The sequence below is a fragment of the Macrosteles quadrilineatus genome, unplaced genomic scaffold (genome assembly GCF_028750875.1).
Source record: "Macrosteles quadrilineatus isolate MER2022 unplaced genomic scaffold, UCM_ALF_1.0 Scaffold_2__2_contigs__length_208266976, whole genome shotgun sequence".
Classification (NCBI taxonomy): Eukaryota; Metazoa; Arthropoda; class Insecta; order Hemiptera; family Cicadellidae; genus Macrosteles; species Macrosteles quadrilineatus.
Window position 1 is genome coordinate 53,928,239 of NW_026542595.1, and position 27,573 is coordinate 53,955,811.

Below are 27,573 nucleotides of genomic sequence, written 5' to 3' on the forward strand. Positions count from 1 at the left end.
AGAAGGCTAGGGTAGCCTTTACGTGAAATCTAAATGGTTAAATAGTATTGATCATTGATCATATATAGACTTCGAACAACACAAGCATGGATTAAAGGTCTGGCCTAAACCCAAGGCCGCTTTTAACTCCAGGCCGCGGCCTTCGAAGTGGCAACGTCGCAAGTGGTGTTGTAACAGCTGTTTTGTTTGGAAGCAGCTAATGGTACTTTGTGTATTTACGAAAGATTGGTTACTGGACTATGACAATATTGACTCCGCTTAAAATGTACAGATATAGATTTTTAATTCATATTGTACCGATTTTGTTGTAAAAAGGCAACAAATCAATACAGGGTAACGCGAAGAACAGTCAGCTGGTTTAAACAATAGATCAGTATAGACCAGAATGCACCACGCACTAAAGCAGGAGAGGGGAGAAGTCTAGCCGGGTGGTCATTTGCTCCCACGAGTTGCCAGTTCCTATCCAAATCTCATCGTAACTAGTTCGGTAAAATTGTTTTTCGTTCGTGGAAATTAAATTCATCTCGCGGCGTTTGGTCGGGCAATCTTAAATTTCCTTAAAGTCGTACAGCCTATATCCCTAAGGGATATAATTGCCCCGCGATTGGAAATTAGAATCAGTGTCATTGTCAAAAAGTGAAAAAGTTCGTTACCGACCAACGCAGTTCCGCCATTTGAAAATTACACGTTCGTTTCACGAGTTCAATTCATCGCGTCTTGTAGAATACCGGCTAGTTACATTTCCCAATCCCTTCCCCTTTATTTGTGTTATATTTGTGGACGTCCAAACTGTAAGTAATTTGTGTTATTTATTTGTTAATTTAAGATTTCAGTGAGTCGCACTTTTGTAAATTTTTCCTGTCTTGTTTTGTCATTTCATGTAGAATAAGCACATGTTCACAGGTTCGAATTCAAATCACTGATTTTCATATCCATTCATATTGTAGCAATCCGCTTTATTAATTAGATTGTAATAATCCTATAGTATTAAGAATAAATAGGTGAAAATGTTTTTATAGGGCAATTCAGAGTTATTTAATAAGATTTTTATAGTGTTGGAATTTTTACACAGAGTCATTGTTAGTTTTCATTGTTGAGCAAATGGTACAATTCCTTTAAAGAGTGTCACAGTCAGTATCTTTTGGGGGAAATAAATTATTATCAGAGGAGGGAGCAGTTAGCTGGTTCGATTGATACGGAAGTGTTGTTGGAGGTTGTGCCAGTTTGAACATAGATGAACCACCAAAGTACCAAATTAGCTATAAAATAATAACGCAACATTCTGATAAACATTACTACGATTGAATACAATATTGTTCAATCAGTTGGACTGCGAGACGACCTTCGTTTTTAATCGTTGGCCAACGAAAGGATTTGCTTGGTACAGGTCATCTCAACTATTAGATTAAATACCACTCTTCCATTGATACTTTCGAGATCGGTGTGAAACCGCACCATACCTCCCCTTTGATAAATCCATTCAACAGTTTCAATAAATTTCCAACTGATTGTGTATCTCAAGGTCATTTTTATTTAAAAGAACACAACAACGACTGTAAACTGAAACAAGTGTATTTATTAAATTCTGTGCAATAAATTCAAATTGTTACTCACTTTTAGTTCTCAATAACCTTGGTATTTTAGTATATGCAATAGTATTTAATTGATAAACAAAAGGTAATTCAGTAAATCATAAGCCACTACAAAAGATTCACCTTTTAAGTGCAACACTAGTCACTAGTGTAGTAGTGAGCAAGTAAATTCAGTGTAGAATTAAGACTGGTAAATTGATCTCATTAAAGGTATTACTTTATTGGAAGAACTACAAAGAGTGCCAGGGGCGCCCCCTAAGGACCTTTGGGGAATATTTATATTTTGCAGGGTCCACTCATATTTTTCAATAACATCAAGCTTCCACTGCCAAAAAGCTCTGTCTGATATTTTTATTTTCTAGAGTTCTTCCAACCTAGGGGCAACCAACATTTGTAAAGAATTCATTAAAGAGCATTGCAAGGAGTAAATATATTTAAATATAACATTTAAATATATGAGAGTCTAAGTCAGAGTTTCCTTTTCTTTTTTTTCTTTACAATATATAGACTTCGAACAACACAAGCATGGATTAAAGGTCTGGCCTAAACCCAAGGCCGCTTTTAACTCCAGGCCGCGGCCTTCGAAGTGGCAACGTCGCAAGTGGTGTTGTAACAGCTGTTTTGTTTGGAAGCAGCTAATGGTACTTTGTGTATTTACGAAAGATTGGTTACTGGACTATGACAATATTGACTCCGCTTAAAATGTACAGATATAGATTTTTAATTCATATTGTTTCGGTTTTAAATGCTGACTTTCAATATTTTAATAAATTTATGTTCATAAATTTAAATCAATTTAAATCAATAAAGTGTGAATTAATTAGCTGATATGTCACCTGTCTGACATGTTATCTTATGGAATGTCTATCACTAAACAACACCACTTGCGACGTTGCCAATTCTACCAGGCCATGGCTTGTAGTTAAAGGTGGCCGTGCTAAACCACGGCTGCCTTTAACTCCAGGCCGCGGCCTTCGAAGTGGCAACGTCGCAAGTGGGGTTGTAACAGCTGTTACAACAGATTTTTAATTTTTAATTTATATTGTTTCGGTCTTCAATTCTGTATTTTTTATTTTCAATGTTTTAATAAATTTAGGCCTATGATCATAAATTTAAATTAAAATCAATAAAGTGCGAAATAATGAGTTGAAGTCACATGTCTGCCATGTTATCTTCTAGCACGTCTATCACTAAACAACCCTACTTGCGACGTTGCCAATTCTACCCGGCCGCGGCCTGTAGATAACTCCAGTCCGCTGCCTTCGAAGTGGCCAAATCGCAAGTAGTATTGTAACAGCTGTTTTGTTTGGAGGCAGCTAATTTTTGTGTATTTTAGCGAATTTCCCATATAGGATTAGCTATTACCGTAGTACTCATGGTAAGACCCACGAATACTAGAAAGACCTGAAGAATACGAAAGCTTTAAATGTACAAAAATATTTTTTTCATTTTGGTTTTCCTCTCTGTATGTTTTATTTTCAATCTTTTGATAAATTTAAATAAATAATACGTGAATTAATGAGCTGATGCAAGGCCACACTAAAAACACTTTTTTTTGTGTGGCCTTGGCTGATGTCACCTCTGCCATGTTATGCTTATGAGACGTCTGGCGCTAGACAACACTACTTCAACGTTGCCAATTCTACCAGGCCGTGGCCTGTATAAAAACACTTTGATATACTGAATTATTTGTTTTTTGAACTCTTTAAGAAGGTCAAAAAAGAAATTGGAAAATTTTATCTTTAGAGGGTCAAATATGAGAAAACCTAATTTTTACCCCATTAAACCACGTTCCCATGGTCCGATCATGCTGGTTCACGAACTCATTCAAGATTATCCTGCCTTACATCTTCAACCCAAATTTCATCAAAATCGGACATAAATAACTCAAGTTATCTTGTTCACGGACACACACACACACACACACACACACACACACACTGTATATACATATATACAAATTGAACGAATGGTGTTTTTGGCCTCTATGGGGACATCAAAATGAAAAGTAAATCGGTCCCGGGCCTAGATCTTAACGTGCCACCTATGGTAATAGCTACTTCCTTATAGGGAAATTTGCTAAAACGGTTTCGTTTCGAGGTAATTTTTCACAAACTTGATAAATTTGGACTTCCGCACCAATCGAAAACTTTCCGGGAGAGCATTGTAAAACTGTATAAACCCCCCCCCCCCCGGGATTAAAACAGGAAAACAGTTATTAGTTTTACTCAATCTTTTGCTACTTATATGTATATTGTTTCTATTTCTAGTTAAATATGAGTGGACATCCTTGTTGCAAACAAGATCATCTTCTTTGTTTGAAGTTCATTGTTGGTGATGGTGAGTTAATGTTGTTCAAAGGTTTATTGCGGACATTTTCCATCACGAATGTAAAAAAAAAAAAAAAAAAAAAAAAAAAAAAAAAAAAAAAAAAACAATACACAACGTTTCGGGATCTGGAATCTGATCCCGTCTTCAGGTGAAAAAACTTAACTAACACATTACAACTAACAATACACAAACGCCCAACCTAAGTTGGAATACACTACCGAGGGTAGTAGTCAAAAAATATGCACTGTATAGCAGTCAAGTCATGATACAACATGCAATTAATAACAAATCACAAAACACTATAATCTATAAAAGGTTTACGTACAAAAAACTCACACAATGGAACACTAACAACACCGTACGCTATGACTCCACCAATGAGACTGAACCAACATGGCTGACCAATCGGAAACACGGAGACAACAGAAATGGCTTCCGGTCCCTGGAAAAGTAAAACCAACAAAATGGCGGAGCGATGTACGATGCCGCAAGATGGGTGTTAATTATGTTTATTCATATCACGAGTTTTACTACGAGTTAACATAACGTGCGAATTTTGAGGAGAACTCGTTATTTCCCTATTTATTGAACAATTAAGTTCCCTATCCTTTAGTTCCTTGTTCAAAATGGGTAGCCAAAGTGGCCTTATTTCAACCGATGACTGACTGATTGGTTGGTCTGCTAATTTAATGTATGAGGCTTCAATGAGTTTACGTTTGAAAAAATGAGGTTCCTTATGGACAATTTTTGCCTCTTCAAAATTCATACGATGATTTTCGGACCAGCAATGATGAGCGATCTTAGATTTTTCCACTAAACCTTTTTTGGTGTTTTCTCTGTGTTCTTTGATTCTAATGTTCAACGGTCTTTTTGTCTCGCCATAGTAAGGCCTGGAACAATCATTGCAATTTATTCTGTAAACACAGTTTTTAGTATCCTGAGTGTCATTTTTGGGTTTTGTTTTGACGAGACTCTGCCTAAGTGTGTTTTGTGTCCTAAATGCTGTTTGCACATTAAATTTCCTAGCAACCCTTCTGATTTTTTCCGACAGTCCTGACACATACGGGATTGACATGTGGACGAGTTTTTCCTTGCGATTTTGTAAAGGTTCACGCGTAGCCCTATCTTTCTTGCATTTGTTTATAATGGATCGAGGGTATCCGTTACTAGCCAAATCCTGTTCTACTTTCTTAATTTCATCCTTTAACTCATCCTGATTGGAGCAAATGCTCTTAGCCCTGTCAAACAGAGAGTAAGCAACCCCCTCCTTGACAGAAATTTGGTGGTTTGATTGAAAGTTTAGATACTGCCCTGTGTGTGTCTTTTTTCTGTAAACAGATGTTCTAAGACTGTTCAAATGCTTTTCTACGCACACGTCCAAAAAGGGGAGTTTGTTTTGTGATTCCACCTCCATGGTTAGTTTTATGGAGGATGAAACACTATTAAGATGCTCTAAAAACTCATTCAATTTATCATCTCCATGAGGGAAAACCACGAAAGTGTCATCGACATATCTCCACCATATCCTCGGTTTTTTAGCGACAAACAAAGGACTCGGTTGACACCACACCATTCCAAAATTCCACACATGTACGGGTTACCTAAGATCCACAAACCTAACGTTCCTCTGAGACCAATAGTTAGCTCCCGTGATTCTGCTTGTAGGGAATTGTCTAAAGTCCTTCTGGACATTTTAAAGCCTTTAGTAGGAAACACTGATTCGTTTATCAAAAACTCCAAAGATTTTGTAGAAAAGTCTAAATCTATCGTACTGGCTGATACTGACAAGCTGGTCAGCTTCGATGTTGAAAGTCTGTTTACGAATGTCCCCGTTTCGGAAACCCTAAAAATAATTGAGACCCGTCTCACAAACGACGATACTTTAGCAAACAGAACTAAACTCCCTGTTAACGTCATAATGGAACTTTTGGAGTTGTGTACTCAATGTAACTATTTCCAATTAGAGGGTAAATTATACCGTCAAGATGAGGGTATGGCCATGGGGTCACCATTGTCACCTATCTTTGCCAACATCTTTATGGAGGAGTTTGAGCAAAAAGCTTTGGCTTCAGCTCGGCTCAAACCGAGGATATGGTGGAGATATGTCGATGACACTTTCGTGGTTTTCCCTCATGGAGATGATAAATTGAATGAGTTTTTAGAGCATCTTAATAGTGTTTCATCCTCCATAAAACTAACCATGGAGGTGGAATCACAAAACAAACTCCCCTTTTTGGACGTGTGCGTAGAAAAGCATTTGAACAGTCTTAGAACATCTGTTTACAGAAAAAAGACACACACAGGGCAGTATCTAAACTTTCAATCAAACCACCAAATTTCTGTCAAGGAGGGGGTTGCTTACTCTCTGTTTGACAGGGCTAAGAGCATTTGCTCCAATCAGGATGAGTTAAAGGATGAAATTAAGAAAGTAGAACAGGATTTGGCTAGTAACGGATACCCTCGATCCATTATAAACAAATGCAAGAAAGATAGGGCTACGCGTGAACCTTTACAAAATCGCAAGGAAAAACTCGTCCACATGTCAATCCCGTATGTGTCAGGACTGTCGGAAAAAATCAGAAGGGTTGCTAGGAAATTTAATGTGCAAACAGCATTTAGGACACAAAACACACTTAGGCAGAGTCTCGTCAAAACAAAACCCAAAAATGACACTCAGGATACTAAAAACTGTGTTTACAGAATAAATTGCAATGATTGTTCCAGGCCTTACTATGGCGAGACAAAAAGACCGTTGAACATTAGAATCAAAGAACACAGAGAAAACACCAAAAAAGGTTTAGTGGAAAAATCTAAGATCGCTCATCATTGCTGGTCCGAAAATCATCGTATGAATTTTGAAGAGGCAAAAATTGTCCATAAGGAACCTCATTTTTTCAAACGTAAACTCATTGAAGCCTCATACATTAAATTAGCAGACCAACCAATCAGTCAGTCATCGGTTGAAATAAGGCCACTTTGGCTACCCATTTTGAACAAGGAACTAAAGGATAGGGAACTTAATTGTTCAATAAATAGGGAAATAACGAGTTCTCCTCAAAATTCGCACGTTATGTTAACTCGTAGTAAAACTCGTGATATGAATAAACATAATTAACACCCATCTTGCGGCATCGTACATCGCTCCGCCATTTTGTTGGTTTTACTTTTCCAGGGACCGGAAGCCATTTCTGTTGTCTCCGTGTTTCCGATTGGTCAGCCATGTTGGTTCAGTCTCATTGGTGGAGTCATAGCGTACGGTGTTGTTAGTGTTCCATTGTGTGAGTTTTTTGTACGTAAACCTTTTATAGATTATAGTGTTTTGTGATTTGTTATTAATTGCATGTTGTATCATGACTTGACTGCTATACAGTGCATATTTTTTGACTACTACCCTCGGTAGTGTATTCCAACTTAGGTTGGGCGTTTGTGTATTGTTAGTTGTAATGTGTTAGTTAAGTTTTTTCACCTGAAGACGGGATCAGATTCCAGATCCCGAAACGTTGTGTATTGTTTTTTTTTTTTTTTTTACATTCGTGATGGAAAATGTCCGCAATAAACCTTTGAACAAGATCATCTTCCATGTCCTTAATAGCTAACAAACATTGATAAATATTGGAATTCAAAACAGTCATAATGCGGAGTTCAGTGAACAAATTCTTACAATGCTCCAGATAGAACCTGGCATATTACCCGGATCGCATTTTTCTGATGGAGCAGTACCGTACTTTCTGAGCAAGTGGAGAGTGACCCTATAGTGTGCCATATACAATAAGGGCCTGGGAAAAAGAAAAGAAAGCAAATATAAGAAAGTTAAAAGGTAGTTCAGAGGTCAAATTCCTCAAAAGATGCCTTACTCTACTTAATTTTACACAAAGTGCATTCATGTGGTCACCCCACACAAGCTCGTCCGAATTCATGGTGAAACCTAAGGCTAAACATGATTTCTTGAGTTTTGGCTGCGTTCAAAGCCGATTTATTTCCATTAAACCGTTGAGACGTTTCATTTAACAATGTGCTAACAGAATCTTTTACCATAATATGATCAATATGTCTAGCAAAAAAGTGGTATCATCCATGTACATCAATATAATCATTTGAGATGCCATAATACAAGTCATTCATGGAAACAATGAATAAGAAAGGCCCAAGGACTGAACCCTGGGGGACTCCATATGCTTAACAGCTCGAGCGTTTGATTTTTCCCCATCCCAGAGGATACAATACCTTAAACCTATTTCCAAGGTAGGACACAAACATTTTGAGCGCATAGGCTCCAAAAGCTTTGACAAGCTTGAAAGCTTTGACAAGTAGATCAGGTGGCACACAATCAAAAGCGCGTGACAGATCACATAAAACAACAGAGGTTGACATTTTGTCTTCAAAAGCATCAAGAATAACCTGCAAAAGGGAGCCCACCGCAGTGACGTGGACTTACCCTCGGAAGCTGTGCTGAGCAGGGACTAGTAGGCTATGAGTTTCAAAGTGCTCACTTAGCTGACTTTAACATTAAGGCTTCAAATATCTTGCCTAGCACAGGTATCAGGGACACCGGCCTGTAGCTTAATACATTTCTAGGACCCCCTTTAAACACAGGCACAGTTATGGCTGTTTTCATCATGAAAGATGCCTTCAAGAAGGCAGCCCCTAAACAAGTGGGCCAGTAGAGGAGCGATTACATGTACAACCCTTTTGATAAAATTAGTTGACATGTCGTAAATATATTTACCGCTAGAGGACTTAAATCTACTGACTACATTTGTTACCTCTAATGCACTAACCATTTTCCAATCAAACTTAGCAGGAAGGAAATGTAGCACTGGGTTAAGTGTATAAGAAGTTTTTAGTTTATTGAAGGTCAATTCAGTTATTAATTGTTTCTATTATGATTCACCACTACAATTTTGGCAATAAGCTTCTTCACTTCAGGAAATAGAGATAAGACTATACAGACTAATAGGAAGGAACTAAAACTTAAAATAGGTAGCCTATAGTCTCTAAAAAATGGGATTATATTTTGATGTAAGTGCACAGTTTGGCAGGTTGTTAATCGGAAAATTTAGTTAAAATATGTTATGTTTAAGACATCCGTAAGAATTAAAGAAACAATTAGAAATTGTTAGACTTAGAAAACAATTCAGCCAGTGCATAGTTTGGATCTTTGTGAATATTTTAAAGTATATTTCAACTCGATAAACATTTTAATAATGCCAGGAGGTTCTTTTGTAGGACCATGTTTACGTGGTAAACAGCCGGCGGGTGGAACCATCTTAAGTTCTCTTATCAAAAATATGCCTTTGGCAATTTTAGAAGCTACCAAATCTAACAACCTAATGGGTGGTCGTAGTCAAAGTTAATAATTGTAGTAATACAAGTTAATAACAGTTCAAGTAAGTAAAGTTGTATTGTCAAACGATTGAAAAGAGCGCATAGTCATAAAACAGCCTCAAGCTACGTTTCCATTCCTACAAATTTGTGCCGGGCACATGTGCCCGCAGTGTCCCCGGCACAAATCTCTGAATTTGTAGGAATGGAAACAGCCTGGCACAAGTCGCGGCACAAGTGCCCGGCACAAATTTGTGCCCGCCGACCGCGCGACAAAACATGTGCCCGAGTCGCGGGCACATGTGCCCAGTTGGAATGGAAACGGCCGGGCACATGTCCCTGCGACTCGCGCATGCGCAGCTCCTCCGAACTACCGCATGCTCATAGGTGACAGATAAACATAACCTCATAATTCGCCGAGTTCCGGTGCAACCAGTGTTCATTCACGTGCTATCTGTTTCTGTTAACTATCAACTATCATCTAGGCAGCTATGGATTGGTCCAAGTGTAAGGTTTCGAGGCTAATCGAGTTATTCGAACAAGAGACCGTACTCTGGAATGTGACGAGTTCTAACCACAAAAACTCGAACAACCGGCATGACGCTTTACAACGAATTGCAACTGCGATGGAGTGCACTGTTGCTGAAGTAGAAAAGAAGCTGCACAACCTTAGGTCGCAGTACCTTAGGGAGAAAACTAAGATGGAGAAAAGCAAGAAAAGTGGTGCAGGGGCAAGTGAAGTTTACGTGCCTAAATGGCATTTTTTTTCGTTATTGAGCTTTTTGTCAAAGCACAGTGAGTGTATGCCCCACTTCAGCTCTATAAATGTGGTAAGTAAATAATATATATATATATATATATATATATAAGTTAGTAGTTAAATTGTGTTTAATAAAAGTCAAAACGTACACAAAACCTTTTAATGTGACAAAAATTTAATCAATAGTTACATGTGGTCATAATTCTAAATTAACGTGAAATAAGTTAATGACATTGTACAAAATGTCGGTTACAGTCCCTTAACTCCTTTTTGCGTATTGAACGAAAAGTAATGAATTACATAAAAAACTAAATGTACTAATTATTATTTTATACAAAAAGTTAAGGTATTTACAAAATGTCAATACTTTGTATGCTCTCTCATATTAACTCTTGTGTACTCAGTGTTAACATAATCTTAAACTCATTAGGAGGAACTAAGCAAAGCGATTTTGCCAGGAGAGAGGTTGACTGTGAAAAAAGTAGGCCATTTCTTGGCGTACAAACACGCCAGGATTTTTCCCCCTCTGTTTTACCCAATTTAGTCCTTGAAGTTCCACCCCTTCATTTCTCCAAGTTCCATTTGTCACATTTCCTTGTTCATCTTCATAATCAAACACATGAGCAGGAGAGTAGGTTTCTATAGATGAATTCTTTCTTAAGAAATTGTGCAAATAGGCACAGCTCATCGTAACCCACTTCGCAGATTCTGGATGCAGTGATATTGGTTTCCTGAGTACTCTGAAGACACTACTCATTATTCCAAAGGCATTTTCGATAACCCTCCTTGCTCTTGAATGTCTATAGTTAAATGCTCTTTCAATCGAACCTTTGTTATGTCTTCCTGTAAATGGTTTTATCAGGCGTTCTGTCATGGCAAATGCGTCATCAGCCACAATGACGAAAGGCATATCGACATCTCTACCTGGTAAAGACCGCTTCTGTGGAAAATTTAGCTGGTTTTGTTCAATAGCTGAGTACAAGTCGGTGTCCAAAAATACGCCTGCATCACATTCACGTCCTTGTACACCAACGTCCACATACATAAAGTTATAGTTTGCGTCACACATTGCCATTAAGACAATACTAAATGTCCCCTTATAATTGTAGTACAAACTTCCACTGTTGGCTGGCGCTTGGATAACGACGTGTTTTCCGTCTAGTGCACCTATACAATTTGGATAGTTCTATTTGGTGTAAAATCCTTTTGATACGTCTTCCCAATCGTCCTCATTTTGTGGTAGCTGAAAAATTTACATGCATTTACATAAACTATTAAATAAATGTGTTTAATATTAGCTACTTAATTTTTATAATCAACTAGCAGAGTACCCGTCCTTCGTACGGGGTTGGAATATAAGTATAAAATGCTTATTGCAGTTATACTCAAGCTTTGCGATTGCAATGGGTGGAGTACACAGTTTGATAAAATTTGCTTTTTTAAATTTACAGTATTCTAAGTATTACACATCTACCATAGCCATAATGTTCTACCATTTTACCTAAACAATAGAGGAAAATAAATTATCAATTCGCAAAATATCACAAATTATTCATGAAATGAAAAACATACAGTACTGTATGTAAACATAAATACATAACTGTAAACAATCCTACTTTGACAGTTCTCATTGCGAATCACAGTTTTTTGTTGCTGCTTAGTTCAAATTACCTGTTTTCATAAATGCAAAAAAAATATAGTGCTGCACCCTGTTGGTAAATCTTATAACTTTTTAATGCTTTCCCATATCATAGAACCACCTTTTTTAGTTGAAACAGCTGACTAAATTCTTTAATTCCCTTTAAATATGAATACTCATAAGGTTAACATGGGGAATTACAGAGCCACTGGGGCGGAGCCCGAAAGGATTTTTGAGATAAGAATATGCCTATATGTTAATCGGGAATGTAAGCTATCATCATGCCAAATTTCAGCCCAATCCGTCCAGTGGTTTATGCGTGATTGAACTTCAAACAAACAAACAAACAAACACACAAACTTTCACATTTATAATATTAGTAAGATTATAACATTTAGAGTAATTTTGGGGTTTTTTTGTCTTTTTTATATTGCACTGTGGAAGAGTTAATTATACCATGTTTACAGGTTATAAAATGTATTATGTAACAATGTAGTATAATTTATATATATATATATATATTACAGGACAAGAACCTGACCAAAGAACCGAGGAACACTGAGGAGCAAATATTACAAGAGAAGAGTGACGACATAGAAAATGAAATCGTAGACGCGCCAGAACCCCCGTCTGAACCAGGTCCAACCAACAACGCTACATCGCCTCGTGAGCAGATGCCACGCCCCAGAAAACGCCCTCTGCAAGAACCGAAAACTTTGAAAAAAAAATTCAACCACGCTTATGATGTGTTCACATCAGCCGCCTTGCGGAAAAAAAGCGAGGATGAATGTTTTGGGGAATATGTGGGTGAGTCCTTAAAACAAATTACTGACAGAAAAGTGAAGGCTTGGGTGCGCCATAGTATCTCAAACATATTATACCAAGCCGAATGTGGTATGACTGTAGGCGAATTTCTTCCACCATTCAATCCTCCTCCAGCTCCTTCAGCCAATCATTCTCTAATCCAACCAAAATCCCCACTTACGGTTTATACCAACCTACAATCACGCTCAAATTCATCTTCCAGTAACTATAGCCCTGCCCAAAGTCCAATCCCTCCCCAACAGTTTAACACAAATCAGCCGCTGTACCCTCCGATGATTTCACTAAGAAATGAGGAAGAAGAACTGAACGTGTTTTCTGGTAATCTGGAGTATTCTTAAAATGTGCCGTATGCAAAGAAGTAATTAATGCCATTTAAAGTACGGCAATGAATAAAATGGTTTGAAAAATATTCTTATTATTTCGCGTGTTTGTTTTTGCTTTTTAATGTTCTGCAGAACATTTTGAGCTGTAACTCTCAAACTAATGTAATTTCTTATTTATAGATTAATGCTTAATTAATGTAAACAGAAGGGACAGAAGGACAGAAGGGATTTTGCATTGTGAATTAATACTTAAGTAAAATTTGTTTTGAAAATAAAGTAATGTTATACTAAAATGTTTTATTTTTTTGTCCTGCTATTCAGTGAGGGATTTTCTTATTTATCAAATAACGACCACTTTTAACGTTCTTTGACGAATACAATGACCTTGTACAATAAAACGTTATACGAGATAAGTCACAACGCAACCATTAAAGGAAACTAGTAGACCTATAGGGCAACCTGCATCACTTCGTGACTTAAAAAGTTGTACCTTGGTTATAAACGCATTTCAAGTATATGCAACACATTACTTCACATACACTATTGTCCTGTTCTTGCCACTATTATCTTCTACTATTGCCTTAAACTCAAAATTTCAAAAGCCTCAAGAATGAAGACATTTTCCGAGATATCTCCAAACCCACAAAAAGGTTCATCTGTATGATAAGAGCTTTAATTTGATATGACTCAACATATATCTAAAAATATTTATGGGTCGATATATTTAATACAAAATGAACAACATTCTTTAACAACAGTAATATAGCTTGATGGGTAAATCGATAGATTTATCAAGGTCATATAGATAATGGATAGATTCTTACCTGAATGTAGCTCTTCAAAGCTACAACAATGGCTTTGCACACTACAGGAATAAATCTTGATATTGTAGATTTTGATATCCTGTGAAGGTACATCAGTGAGCTGTAGCTATCACCCGTTGCTAAAAATCGTAGAGTGGTAGCTAACATTTCCCCAGGAGGAATGGGTTTCCGACAATTGCTGTTTTTTTCGATTTCTGGTACGATCAGATCCAACAGCAATTCAAAATCTGCAAAAGTCATCCGGAGGAAATTTTCAAATCCACTTTGTGCGCGCAAATCTCTCATTAATGAGTTATAGGCCCCTTCCGATGGTCTTTTAGCCAAAAAACTCCTAATCCACCATCTAGGTCGTTTTCGTCTTTTTTTCCTGAGTTCATTATATGCACCAGCCATAAATAAAAAAGCAGAGGCTGCTACGTCATCCATGGCGATTTGTAGTACACAATATAATATATATATAAACTAGCCACTGAACCTCACAACATCACAGCAAGAGAGCAACTAAACTACCTTGCCAGTCGTAGTCGCGGGACTTGTGCCTGGAATGGAAACGGCATGACAAACTACGTGCGACATGTGCCGCGACATGGCTCGACATGTGCTGCGACTTGTGCCTGCGTCTTGTAGGAATGGAAACGTAGCTTCAGTCCAGTATGGTTTCAGCATTGACTATTTCAGCCTCACTGGACTGGAACGTCACATGAACGAACGAACGATGAAACCATGAAAGTAGCCGTTTGCCATCGCCCCGCCGACGTTGGAAGTTCTCCCGTTGGTTGCTGACGTTGCTGTAGATTGGATTGAAACAACTAAACCGACATGACAATATCGTGCAATATTTAAAAGTGTAAAAGTGAAAGAAGTTTTTAAGTATTGAGACAATCATTGTGAAAATCAGTTAATTATTCTTTTTCACGTGCGATTTTAACTTCTAAATAATATGTAGTTACAAATTATGTTTGCTCCACCCGCAACAAGCTTTGATTTGTTAAGAGCACAAAATGCACGCAATCATTGAAAAAAAAATCCACTGTTTTAGAATGTTGAGAGCTTGTACCGTAGAGGCATATTCAGGAACAAATTGTAGCATTTTTAGCCACCATCTTGAATTTACCTAGTCGGGCCTTGGTAGAATCCTCTTAAGTCAACTATTTCACAAGATGTCCTTATTTGTATAAGCTATATTATTGCCACATTCCTATCTATCCTATGGTACCTCACTATAGGCCAAAAGCTGTATGCTAAAAAATAGTTATTTGTGCAACTAGTGAGAAAAGTGAGCAATTGACTCACTCGAGAGAAATCCTTAGGAATGGTTTCTCGAGTGAGGCAATTGTACTTTGAACTCGAGTTGCACATTTACTGTACTTTTCCTACAGTTACCATAAAACAAATAAATTGGTTAAGAAACATAACCTATTTTTACACAGAAGTGAACTTTTAATAAACATTTAATGTGAAGTGACAAATACAACAGTACAACAGCTGACCAGCTGATTTACAGCCAGTGCTGGCAACGTATTTCGCGCGCATACGACGTTGCCTGCATGTTACGCGCTCACTATTTCGTGCCTTCACGTTGCAAATCTGGAGTGAGACAAAGTAATTAGAGTGAGACGATGTTAACATTGTCTCACTGATGAGTGAATTGGCCACGTTGCTTTCTCAAATCAGTGAGAGAACATGTACATTGTTAGGTAACTGTAGGAAAAGTACTTTTTTTACTTTACAAAAGAAGGCTGTGAGGTTAACTTGTAGTTTAGACCAACTCATTGTACGCCTCTTTTTGTGGCTCTTAACATTATCACATTCACATGCTGTATGTAAAAGAAAATATGTATCTCTTTAAAAATATATATGATGTTCATAACTGTACACAATCTAAAGATAATCTGTCCACATTAAGGCAAAGGCATGTATACCAGTCACTCAATACTCAAAACAGTTTTGAATACCAAGGGGTAGTTTTGAGTAGGTACCTCTTAAAGTACGTTACGGAATGAACATGATGTAGAAGAATCAATAAATTACTTCAACACTACCATTCAGAAATCAGCCTGGGAAGCAAACTCCAAAATCTAAAATCTGTCTCTCAGAATCAAATAATTACCCAATTTATATTAAGAAGAAAGTAGCAGAAAAACGTAGACTACGGAGAATTTGGCAAAATTCACGTGATCCTCTTGACAAAACTCGTCTAAATCGTGCAGCTCATAAATTAAAACTATGTTTAGCGAGACTGAAAAATATATGGTTTGACGATTTTACGAAAAATCTAACCCCAACTGAAGCACCCGATTATTCTCTTTGGAAGTCTACTAAATATATTAAACGACCAGTTCAACATGTACCTCCAATTTGGAAACTTCATGGGTCCTGAGCTAAAACCCCTGAAGAAAAAGCGAAGGTTTTTTAAGATTACTTTTCTGATGTATGCCTATTACTCCGAATACCCCCAATGACGAAAGTGAAATTCACGAATTTTTGGATGGACCAAATCAGTTGTCTCTGCCTATCAAATCTTGCACTCCTTCAGAGGTTTCAAGAATAATTTGTAAAGAAATTAACCCCGTGAAAAGTCCTGGTTATGATCTCATCACTGGAAAAAGTCTAAGAGAACTACCCCGTAAAGGCACTATGTTGTTGACATTTATATTTAATCCTATGTTAAGATTGGAATATTTTTCTGTTCAACTGAAAATTGCACAAATAGTTGTTATCACAAAACCAGGCAAACCACCTAATGACGCATCTTCTTACAGACCCGCATAAGCTTGCTTCCTATATAGTATCCAAATTGTTTGAAAAGGTAATACTCAAAAGGTTAACCCCCACTGTAGATTAATTAAGCTTAATACCAGATCTTTAGTTCAGTCCCACTGAACCTATTTACCTGTCTTGACTTGTCCTATTGCATTATCTGTATGCTTAAAGGAATAAATATATATTGTCTATTGTCTATTGATCACCAGTTCGGCTTCCGCAAACAACATTCCACCATTCAACAAACTCACCGATTAGTGGATATTATAATAAAGAACACATTTGAGAAAAAACAGTACTGTTCAGATGCATTATTGGATGTTAAACAGGCTTTTGACAAGGTGTGGCATGTTGGACTTCTATTTAAACTCAAAACGTCTCTCCCTCACTCTTTGTATAAACTTCTAAAATCATATCTGACCAATCGATCTTTTCAAATAAAATTCGAAAATTCGTTATCTGATCTGAGGCCGATATAGTCTGGAGTACCTCAGGGGAGTTTCCTTGGTCCCTTGCTATATTTGATATATACAGGAGACATCCCTGTGGTCCCCAACGTCACAGTTGCTACATTTGCTGACGACACAGCACTGTTGTCGAGTAATGTGTGGACCCTCAAGTCGTTTCAATTAACCTGCAAGCTGCCTTGAATGAGCTCCAATATTGGCTTAAAAAGTGGAGGATAAAAGTCAACGAAAACAAGTCCAAACATATTGTTTTTGCTCTGAGAACAGGGTACGATCCTCCAGTACCGGTATCCATTAATAATGTAGCTTTATAGCTTTAACGGAGGCAGACAGTGTAGAATATTTAGGTCTAACTCTTGACAAAAAATTAAATTGGAAATCTCATATCTGGTGCAAGAGACAGCAAATGGAGTTAAAAATTCGTAAACTCAATTGGCTACTAGGTACGAATTCAAAATTATCATTGACTAACAAAATTTTACTATATAAAGTTATGATCAAACCAATTTGGACATACGGCATTGAACTTTGGGGGACCTCGAGCAAATCCAACATCAAAGTTCTCGAAATTTAGACCAAAACTGGATTTTTCCCTAAAATCCGGTTTTTTGTTATTATTTTATGTTTTTATGGGAAAATAACATAAGTTACAATAACTTTTGAACCGTAATTTTTACGGAAGTGGGATTTGTAACATTTTGTTCAGAATTTAAAGGACTATAACATACTAAATTGTTATCATAATCGTTCGGGCCATTTTCGAGAAAATCCGATTTCCCCGTTAATTTATAGGTTTTTATGAGAAAATCACACAAAAAAGACAAAAATAATGAAAAAGCCTGGAGATGACGTGGATTAGTACCTAGGCCTAACTTACCAAATTTAATCAAAATCGGACCACAGGTGTGGTCTGTGGCTCTGTACACATCCACAAATACAGACAATTTGGAAAACCACTTTTTTGGGTTCAGGGGGGCATAAAACCACGGCGGCCTTTAACTTCTGGAGTTAAAGGCGGCCGTGCCTAAAACGGATATATCCAATCAAAACTCAAACTCGAAAAATTTGACAAAAACAATACTTTTTGCATATACTATGTAGCCTATAGGGGGATAAAGTAAAAATGCCACTCGCGTAGAAACTCACAAAATACGAGAAAGAAGATTATTTTAGTTTACAACTTTAGTTTTGATGTAATTGTAAAACTAAATCCATCTTGATTGTTTTAGCGAATTTCCCTATAGGGAAGTAGCTATTACCGTAGGTCTCATGGTAAGACCTAGGCCCGGGACCGATTTACTTTTTCATTTTGATGTCCCCAGAGGCCAAAAACACCATTCGTTCAAATTTTTATATATCTATATATATATATATATATATATATATATATATATATATATATATATATATATATATATATATATGTCTATATATATATATATATATATATATATGTCCATCCGCACGATAACTTGAGTAATTTTTGTCCGATTTTGATAAAATTTGGTTTGAAGGTGTAAGGCGAGATAAACTGGAACGAGTTCGCGAACCAGCATGATCGGACTATGGGAACGGGGGTTTACGGGGGGTTTTATGGGGTAAAAATAGGTTTTTCCCATTTTTGACCCAAAAAAAAATAAAATTTTGCAAAATCTTTTCAAACCATTTTGTAGAGCTTAAAAAAACAAATAATTTAGTATATTGAAGTGTTACTATGCGCCTAATGGTTACGGAGAAAATTGCAAAAAAATGTAAATTTTAAATTCCCATGTTATTCTTATGGAGAATGAGTAAACTGTTGTAGTTTGCTTGTTTATGAACATATTTTGATCAAATTTGGAAAATGTTTTTATTTCTTACTAACTATTAACATTTTACAAAAAAGTTTTACCCTCCCTGATGCAGCAAACCTATGTACCTGTTAAAATAATTCTATTTAAATAGGAAATAAATGTTAAATTTTTAAGTAGACATTTTAGTGTAAATCCAATCAGACATATGGAAATTCGCTTAGTCTGCAGGTTTGCTGCGGCGGGGGTATTTTTTTTCCTTTTGACGATTGTCATGAACTGTGTAGTTTTTACGACTATCATTTCATTTTATTGTTATTGTTGGTCGATAGTTCCACTCCTATGACGTCATTGAGGTATACGAAAAGCTGGTCACCGTTGTTCTAAAACGATTTTATGGTTGAAGACAGCTGTTGTTCAGCAGAAAAAAAGAATCGTCTGCAATGTAACCTGCATCGTAGCTCGTACCTCGTTGCCATGGAAACTATCGTGTAAACAATAAATTATGACCGTGATTGTGACATAGATAGTCCAAGAAAAGAGTAAAACTTCAGGATACAAGTTATTGTATTTGTTTGTGAATTATAATTGTTATTTCATGGTTTAATGAGTACATAAATAATTTTAATTTGAATGGAATCAACAACTAGTAGATAATATGTATTGTAATTTTGAATTAGGCCTAGTTGTGTTGTTAATTTACTATGTAGGGTTTTAAATTGCTGAAAAATGGGAGAAGAGGTAAAAATAGAAATAATAAGGACAACTCAAAGTTCTCTTTCAAAGTATATTAAAAAACCTCCTCTAACTGAGAAACTTTTACGGAAACCTCCATTTAGATACCTACATGACATTACTACAACGGTAAGTAAACTAATTTTTATAGTAGGCCTAGCCTAATGAGTTTATTTAAACAGTTTAAGTGATCGCAAAGTTGTTTTAAACCAAGGATTACTTTCTCCCTTTTTGTGAAAAGAATAGAAGCATGAATCTTTCAAATTTCTTGCTTTTTATGTTTTGGCAATATAAAACATTCACAACAGAAAAAATACGTCTATTGATTATAAACAAAAACAATGTTTTGTGAATCTTTTTTTACCATGATTCTCCATAAGAATTTTATTCAACTCTTAGTGATTATTTGGACATAACTGTGACAGTTTACCACAAAATAGCCTAAGGTTGCTTGGTTCTCTTAAACTCATTTGGAACGCTTAAAGTTTGATTGCCTCTGGATTGTGTGGATTGACTGGACAACTATGTACCAACTTGTTTTCTGAAAATGATCTGTTGTAGTATCTACAGCTGTTCGTGCTGTTTGAAATAAAGCACATCATCAGGATAGAATGTCTAGCTAATGATCCATAAAATGGTGGAGTTTGACAGTAGATTTAAATTATACAAAACACTTTTGATAATCTATATATATTATAATTTCTACAGTTAATTATTTTTTTTCACTTTAAGAGGATTATTCACTTCTAAACAAGAGCAACTCAAAAGTAAGTATCACATGGATTCTTTAGCTTTTATATTTCTTTATTATGACCCATAGACTTCATTTTGACATACCGGTACCTAACCATTCTATGTATATTTAAGAACTCGATCTTCAAACATCACTTCTTTATCTTTTCTTTACTACAGGTTTCAATAAATGATTACCCTATGTTGTGTCAAATTTTGATTCGGTTCTTTACCAAGGGACGTAGAACGCTCTGTTGTATCCATTAGAGTTTTTGAACTCATATAGAGCCGTTTAAGTTTGTCTACTTATAAACCCATGCTAAAAAGAACTATATTATCATTTTAATGAGAAACTTAAGCTGGGTCCAAAATTGGAGCTCACTTGGGCACCTGCACTATCAAACAAGTTAGCTGGCGAAACTGTCATATTACTCAATAGTCTGGAATCCTTTCAAACTGACTAATAATGAATTTACCGCTAAAGTAATCTTTGCCATGACTTTGAATAAAACACACGGACAGACGCTAACAAAGGAAGGATTGTACGTGCCAGACCTCAATTTTGTATAGGTACATTCGGTTTTTTTTGTGGCTTTGTCCAAAGGTATGCTTTTTTCTGTGAAAACTATGTCTGTGTAAAAACAAAGCCATCAACACAAAAATCGTACATATGGCCAGATAATATAACTTCAAACATAGTTTTAAAAGAGGTCCTGTAAACATGTTAAAACGTAAATAACTTAACATTACATTTTGGAAAAGGTAGTTATCTATAATGTAATCCCTCTCATCTATTCCTGAAGTAAGGACCTATACTGAAATCAACGATGCACTTATTACGCCATTAACTGTAGGCCCATGCTGTGTACTTCAATAAGTGGGCTTTGAGAAGGATTCAGTGATGCGAAAGCTTTGCAATAGGCCAGCTAGTAAGCTCATAAAACGAAACCAATTAAAACTGGATGACCAGATGCTGATTCCAACCAGTGTCAGATCAACCAGTTTTAATAAATGTCTCATTTCAAGTGTTTTTTGTGTAATTTAAATCTCTTGGAAAAATACATTATGGGGTCATTAGCCAGACATTCTAACGTGGTGATGTGCTCTACTCCCAACAGCTGTACTGTAGTTACTATAGTTTTACTACAATGTATTGTTTTGACTAACAACAGGTAATTTTAACCATTATTATCAACTGTAATCATTCGCATGATTTGATAGCCTATCTGAAAGAGGATTCAAAATTACTCAAAATGAATTCAAAATGACTTCTCCTAGACCTAGGAGGAACCTCAAATAAAGTTGACTCAGGAGAAAAGTTGTCATGAAATCGGTGGGCCTAGTTAGTTTTAGCGAATTCTTCCCATATAGGGAATAAGCTATTACCTACCGTATGTCTTTTGTTAATACATGGACCCAGGATCGATTTACTTTTTCGTTTTGAGGTCCTCAGAGGCCAAAAACACCATCTGTTCAAATTCATATATATATTCAGGATTTCGCTGGGCGATGGTGGATGACGATGATCCAGCATTTGCCGTGATCACAGAAGACAATGATGATGTTTTTGTGACCACGGGAGACGAAGATAACGTCTACAAACCCCATGAAATATTGAGGATGTCGCCGGGATGGCGGATGACGAGAATAACGTTTTTGTGATGGCGGGAGACGACAATTAGGTCTTTGATCCGCGGGAGATGTACAGGATTTTTCTGGGGAGACAATGATGATGTTTCCGTGACTGCGGGAGACGATGATAACTACACACCCGCGAGAGATATTCAGGATTTTGCCACAGTCGCAGGAAACGATGTTTTTGTGACCTTATGTAATGATGATGATAATTATCACGATCACGATATTAAGGGTTATTATTTTTGGAACACTAGCTCACTGAACTTTGGAACAATTAGAATTATACAAATGTGATATGAGAGCAAACTTAAACTGTTGACCTTGAATTAATTGCTTGTAGTTTACAGCTAAACATTATCGTGGGAACCAGGAAACAACTTTTAGAATCCAGGAAAACCTGAAAAACCTGGAATCCCACTTATAAAACATAGTGTATACACCCTGAATTACTAATGTTTTACGTTTGGTTTTTGGAGAAGTGTATGTGAAATTTGGGATATTAAGTTGGAATGGTCCAGCATGAGTTGGTATTTATGGTCCAGGAAGAATTTTGTGATACAGTACCTAGTTGTTTTTACATGGTCTTGCAACCAATCTCTATGTCGATGGTGATTTCTCCATTGAGTGAGGTAGGCACCTGCTTTAGACAACGGTTCTTTATTGCGGCGACTTAAGTTTAGATAGATCTTTTACCAGTGGTACCTTATATCATTGACTTTAGATATAAAGTCAATGCTTATATGTGTGCAGGAGTGGGACGTTATGAGCAATGCAGTAAGTTTTTCACAGCATTGCATGAGATCAAGCAACTCACACAAAGAAATAATATGAAATTTTTTGCATTCAAACGAGAATTCATGGCTTTTTCCTTAGCGTCTCGGGTATGGAAAGCTGGACACTCGCCCAGAATTTGTATGCAATGTAATTGAGATACCACAAAATCCAATTGTTTCGGACAATCCTCTTGGTAATAACGGGAATGTGTATGCAATCCTTAAGAGCAAAGACATAATTGACCGCACCATTCTGTGTTAAAAAAATGAAGACTGCTGCGAAATTAATAGTGTAGCGCAATCATCCTTATCCTTATATATATAATACGTGAAGGCGATTTCTACGAAACACTACTCCACACACACAAACACACACACACAACACAAACACTTAATAATTGATGGATTTTTACAAACGATGTGTCAAAATGAAGTATTGTTTGTGCAGATGCTCCCTTTCACCAATTCCTGTAATAAAAGTCCTTGGGCTTTGTACCACAGGCCATCAAAATCCCAATGAATTTCTTATGGATAAAAGATTTTGTTTACTTAAACAGACAAATTTGTATTAATTACAGGTTACAGCAGTTCATAGTAAACACATGATACGATACACACAAGAGCGTTCGTTTTCAGTTTCGATAATTGGAGTGGAGTGATTGATTACATTATCTTTGAGTTGACTCTTTTAAGTCATCGGAAATTATGACTGGTATTCGTTTTGAAATAACGCCTGTAATACTTTGCAATTGCTCGAATTTGAGCAACAGGTGCACTAGTGGACAATATTCCTGGCCAGTGCCAACAATATTTAAGCAGCGATACAACAATATTTAAGCAGCGATAAGGAACTTACGGAAACGACGCTGGGCAAAATAGCTATCCTACCAAATTTTGTAACAGCCTCTCTGTTAGCCACCTCATATACTCAAGCTCAAGAAAAACATCATTGTTATGTAAATCAGGAATCTTGAATTGTCGTCAGGCTTGATTAAAGGACGTAGGTATGCGTGTTAAAAGAATTTATCAAGTGTGAGGTAGTTGGAGCTCATCAGTCATCATCGGGATTTAACACTATCGGGCTCATCGTCTAGCAAGTAAATACTTATTCCTAAGATCATACTGCAGCTATTTAACTCCCTCCTCCCTTTTGCTCTTGAAATATTTGTTCCCAGTTTTTCCTTCCTTTGCCATAAACATCAGCAAATCTCAAAGACAGTTCTTAGGTTTCAGTGTTAAAAGAACCCGCCTTTGTTCATAAAATACACACTTGGTATACGCGTGGTATAATTTTCAGACTTTTAAACAATTAAAATCAGTACGGTATTATATAGTTGTGGCTACATAGTTTTGCCATTAATATGAATCTGCTACTTACTGTCTCAACTGTGCTTTAAATGTAAAAATTATCATATGATGAGCTGACTGTTTGTAAATGTTATATTTGATTTTATTGTAGTTCTTTCTTAATACAAAAGTGTTTCAATGTTATAATCTTATCTTTTAATTAACTTATTTTGTGTTAGTATATTTATATAAGGCACAAGCCTTATTTGGTGACCCCTTATTGTACTTTTTATTGTCAGTATTTCATTTAGACCATAATGAATAATCAAGAATCTTCTCCAACTCCTGGTACACCACAGGCTTCGCAAATCTCACCAATTCAAGTGAAAATTCCACCATTTTAGACAAAAAATGTTTCACTTTGGTTTCATCAAATTGAATGTCAGTTTTCTCTTCATGGAATTTCAAAAGAAAGAACTACAATAAAATCAAATATAACATGTTAATTTAAACTTACCTAAAATTCAAGTTGATGCTATCTACTAGAAAACTAGATAGAGTTTAACTAAAACATAACTTAATTGGCCAAGACATGAAGATATTTAATATAAAAACAGAAAAAGGTAAAGAGTTTTGGATACTTTATGATTGATATAATAACAAAGACAAGCACATTATAATAATAACAACAATTTATTAGAAAATATATTCGTTAAAATTTTTAGGTGATGAAAGAGACAGGTTACTTACAAGGATTGTACTCCCAAGACGAGTTAAACCCAGAGAATATCAAAGACAGAGAGGCCAAAATTGCTTTCCTTGAAAAACTTATAGCTGCTGTCAGTAAGTAAAGTATTTTAGTGCAATCAAATTACATTGAATGGACTTGCACTAAATATGTAAGCTCCATTAAAATAAGAATTTTCATTTTAAATGGCATTTCATGTTACTGGTGGAGATAGTTAACACCTTATATCTAGTCTATGGTTTATTTTATTTTTAGTTCTACAGAGCCCGGATTTAGCATTTTGGAGTCCCAATATTTGTTTTATACCCCCTATTCTGGTTAAAGTTACTTTTCTACAAACCTTTACTAAAACGACAATTTTTGCTAAAACACTACTCCACAATGTCATATCATTGCAAGGTTTTAGAAGAATTTACTTGGTTCTGGCCTTAACAAAATGCCAACTTAAAACACTTTTAGAAATATTTTGCATTAAATAGGGAGCTAGTGTTTGTGGGACAGAAACAAAACGATCTAACCCATACAGAGCATTTCTGCAACAAAGCATTGGTCTATTTAGACCATTGCTGCCTCCCAGTGGCTTCAAATTACAGACCAAAAAACATTAACTCCGTACAGTACTTGATACCACAGATTAAACATACTCCCTTGGTAAATTTGGCATCCTCATAGATCAGTTAAATTCTAATAACTGAAATGTTAATTCTATTCTTATTGTTATTACAGTCATTTAAGCCTCGTTTAGCCAAATAAAACAATTTAATCAAAAACATTAACACATTCCCTGGTTACATTACAATAAATCGATTATAACAAATCACCCTAGCGCCTAGTGTCACCAACACAAACTAGACATGAAAAAAATCTGTAGATTGTACAATGTGATGGGAAGTCTACTTGTGTTGGTTAGCATACTGCATCTAAATTATATTCACAAAGTATAACAAAGCAATATATTTCGGCAATATATTATTCAAAAGTAAACTGTTGTAGTTTGTTTGTTTATGGATATATTTTGATATTTTATGGAATACTAGCCACCATACCCTGCTTCGCAACGGGAAGAGAACGCTTAAGAGAATAATTATTATTTTATAGATATGTTTTAGGCTATGGAGATAAACTTTTAGTAATCCACTAAAAGTATTAACTTAAAATATTAACTGGCTACTTTCGTTTCCCAGACATTATTTTTTGGGAAATAAACCATACAAATTCAATAGGTTTTTATAAACATTTTGAAAAAAGAAAGTCAATAAGTTAATGAATTACGCTCTTAAAAAATAAAACTCCTCTTATTCACACACTATCAAAAATTATTTATTAAATTAAAAACATAAACATAACTGTAAACAATCCTACTTTGACAGTTCTAATTTTTTATCACAGCTGCTTGGTTGAAATTAGCAAACTGTCAAACAAATTTAGACAAATTAATAGTGCTGCACTCTGTTGGTACATTTTGTAGCCTTTAAATGCTATTGATTATCACAGAATAAAATTGTTAAGTTAAAACAGCTGTTAAAATTCTCAAATTCCATTTAAATATGAGTACTCATAAGGTTAACATGGGAAACTCCAGAGCCACTGGGGCAGAGCCCTTTTGACGGATCTGCACCAAACTTTACACAAACCATCCTTGAATAATGTTTAATAATGCCTGAAAGTTTCATTACAATCTGTCGAGCGGTTTCGGAGTCCATAACGTTCAAATATCTTATCTTACTAATATTATAAATGTGAAAGTTTGTGTGTTTGTTTGTTTGTTTGTGTGTTTGAAGTTCAATCACGCATTAATTACTGTATGGATTGGGCTCAAATTTGGCATGATGATAGCTCACATTCCCGATTAACATATAGGCATATTTTTATCTCAAAAATCCTTTCGGGCTCCGCCCCAGTGGCTCTAGAGTTTCCCATGTTAACCTTATGAGTACTCATATTTAAATGGAATTAAAGAATTTAGTCAGCTGTTTCAACTAAAAAAGGTTGGTTCTATGATATGCAAAGGCATTAAAAGTTATAAGATTTACCAACAGGATGCAGCACTATTATTTTTTTTTCATTTATGAAAACAGCTAATTTGAACTAAGCAGCAACAAAAAAACTGTGATACACAATGAGAACTGTCTGTTTACAGTTATGTTTATGTTTTTAATTTCACGAATAATTTGTGATATTTTGTGAATCTTTAATAATTTATTTTAGCGAATTTCCCATATAGGGAATAAGCTATTACCGTAGTACTCATGGTAAGACCTGGACACGGGACCGATTTTTTTTTTGTTTTGAGGTCCCTAGAGGCCAAAAACACCATCCGTTCAAATTCATATATATATATATATTTATATATATATTTATTTATTTATATATTTTTATATATATATATATGTCCGTTAGCACGATAACTCTAGCAAAAATGATCTGATTTTGATGAAATTTGGTACAAACGTGTAAACCTACGTTTATTCGAACGAGTTCACGATCCAGCATGATCGGACCATGGGAACGGGGGTTTTATGGGGTAAAAATAGGTTTTTCCCATTTTTGACCCAAAAACATAAAATGTAGCAATTTCTTTCCTAACCATTTTGTAGAGCTTAAATTAACAAATAATTTAGTATGTTGAAGCTTTATTATGCGCCTAATGGTTACGGAGAAAATTCCAAAAAATTGTAAATTTAAAATTCCCATGTTATTCTTATGGAGAATAAGTAAACTGTTGTAGTTTGCTTGTTTATGAACATATTTTCATCAAATTTGGAAAATGTTTTTATTTCTTACTAACTATTAACATTTTACAAAAAAAAGTTTTACCCTCCCTGATGCTGAAGCAAACCTAAGTACTTGTTAAACTAATTCTATTTAAATCGGGAATAAATGTTATATTTTTAAGTAGACATTTCAGTGTAAATCAAATCAGTCAAATGGAAATTCGCTTAGTCTGCAGGTTTGCTGCGGCGGGGGTATTTTTCTATTGTTTGGGTGAAGTGGTAGAACATTATGGCTACCTATGGTAGATGT

The 27,573-nt window shown here is 35.8% G+C and overlaps 1 protein-coding gene across 5 annotated transcripts in view; it reads left to right on the forward strand.

The window, feature by feature from the left end:
• The first annotated feature begins 19,156 nt into the window (after positions 1–19,156).
• Positions 19,157–27,573, forward strand: part of LOC128985787 (TRAF3-interacting protein 1-like) — a 68,302-nt gene continuing 59,885 nt past the window's right edge. For 3 of the 5 annotated variants that reach the window (XM_054405660.1, XM_054405661.1, XM_054405664.1), the window contains exons 1-2: positions 19,157–19,500; positions 24,527–24,644. In XM_054405660.1, coding sequence (XP_054261635.1) covers positions 19,366–19,500; positions 24,527–24,644 — 253 coding nt within the window. In that variant the 5' untranslated portion in view covers positions 19,157–19,365. Of the gene's footprint in view, positions 19,501–20,081; positions 20,139–24,190; positions 24,425–24,526; positions 24,645–27,573 lie in introns of those variants that run through there. The other 2 variants (XM_054405663.1, XM_054405662.1) reach the window with 2 other exon arrangements.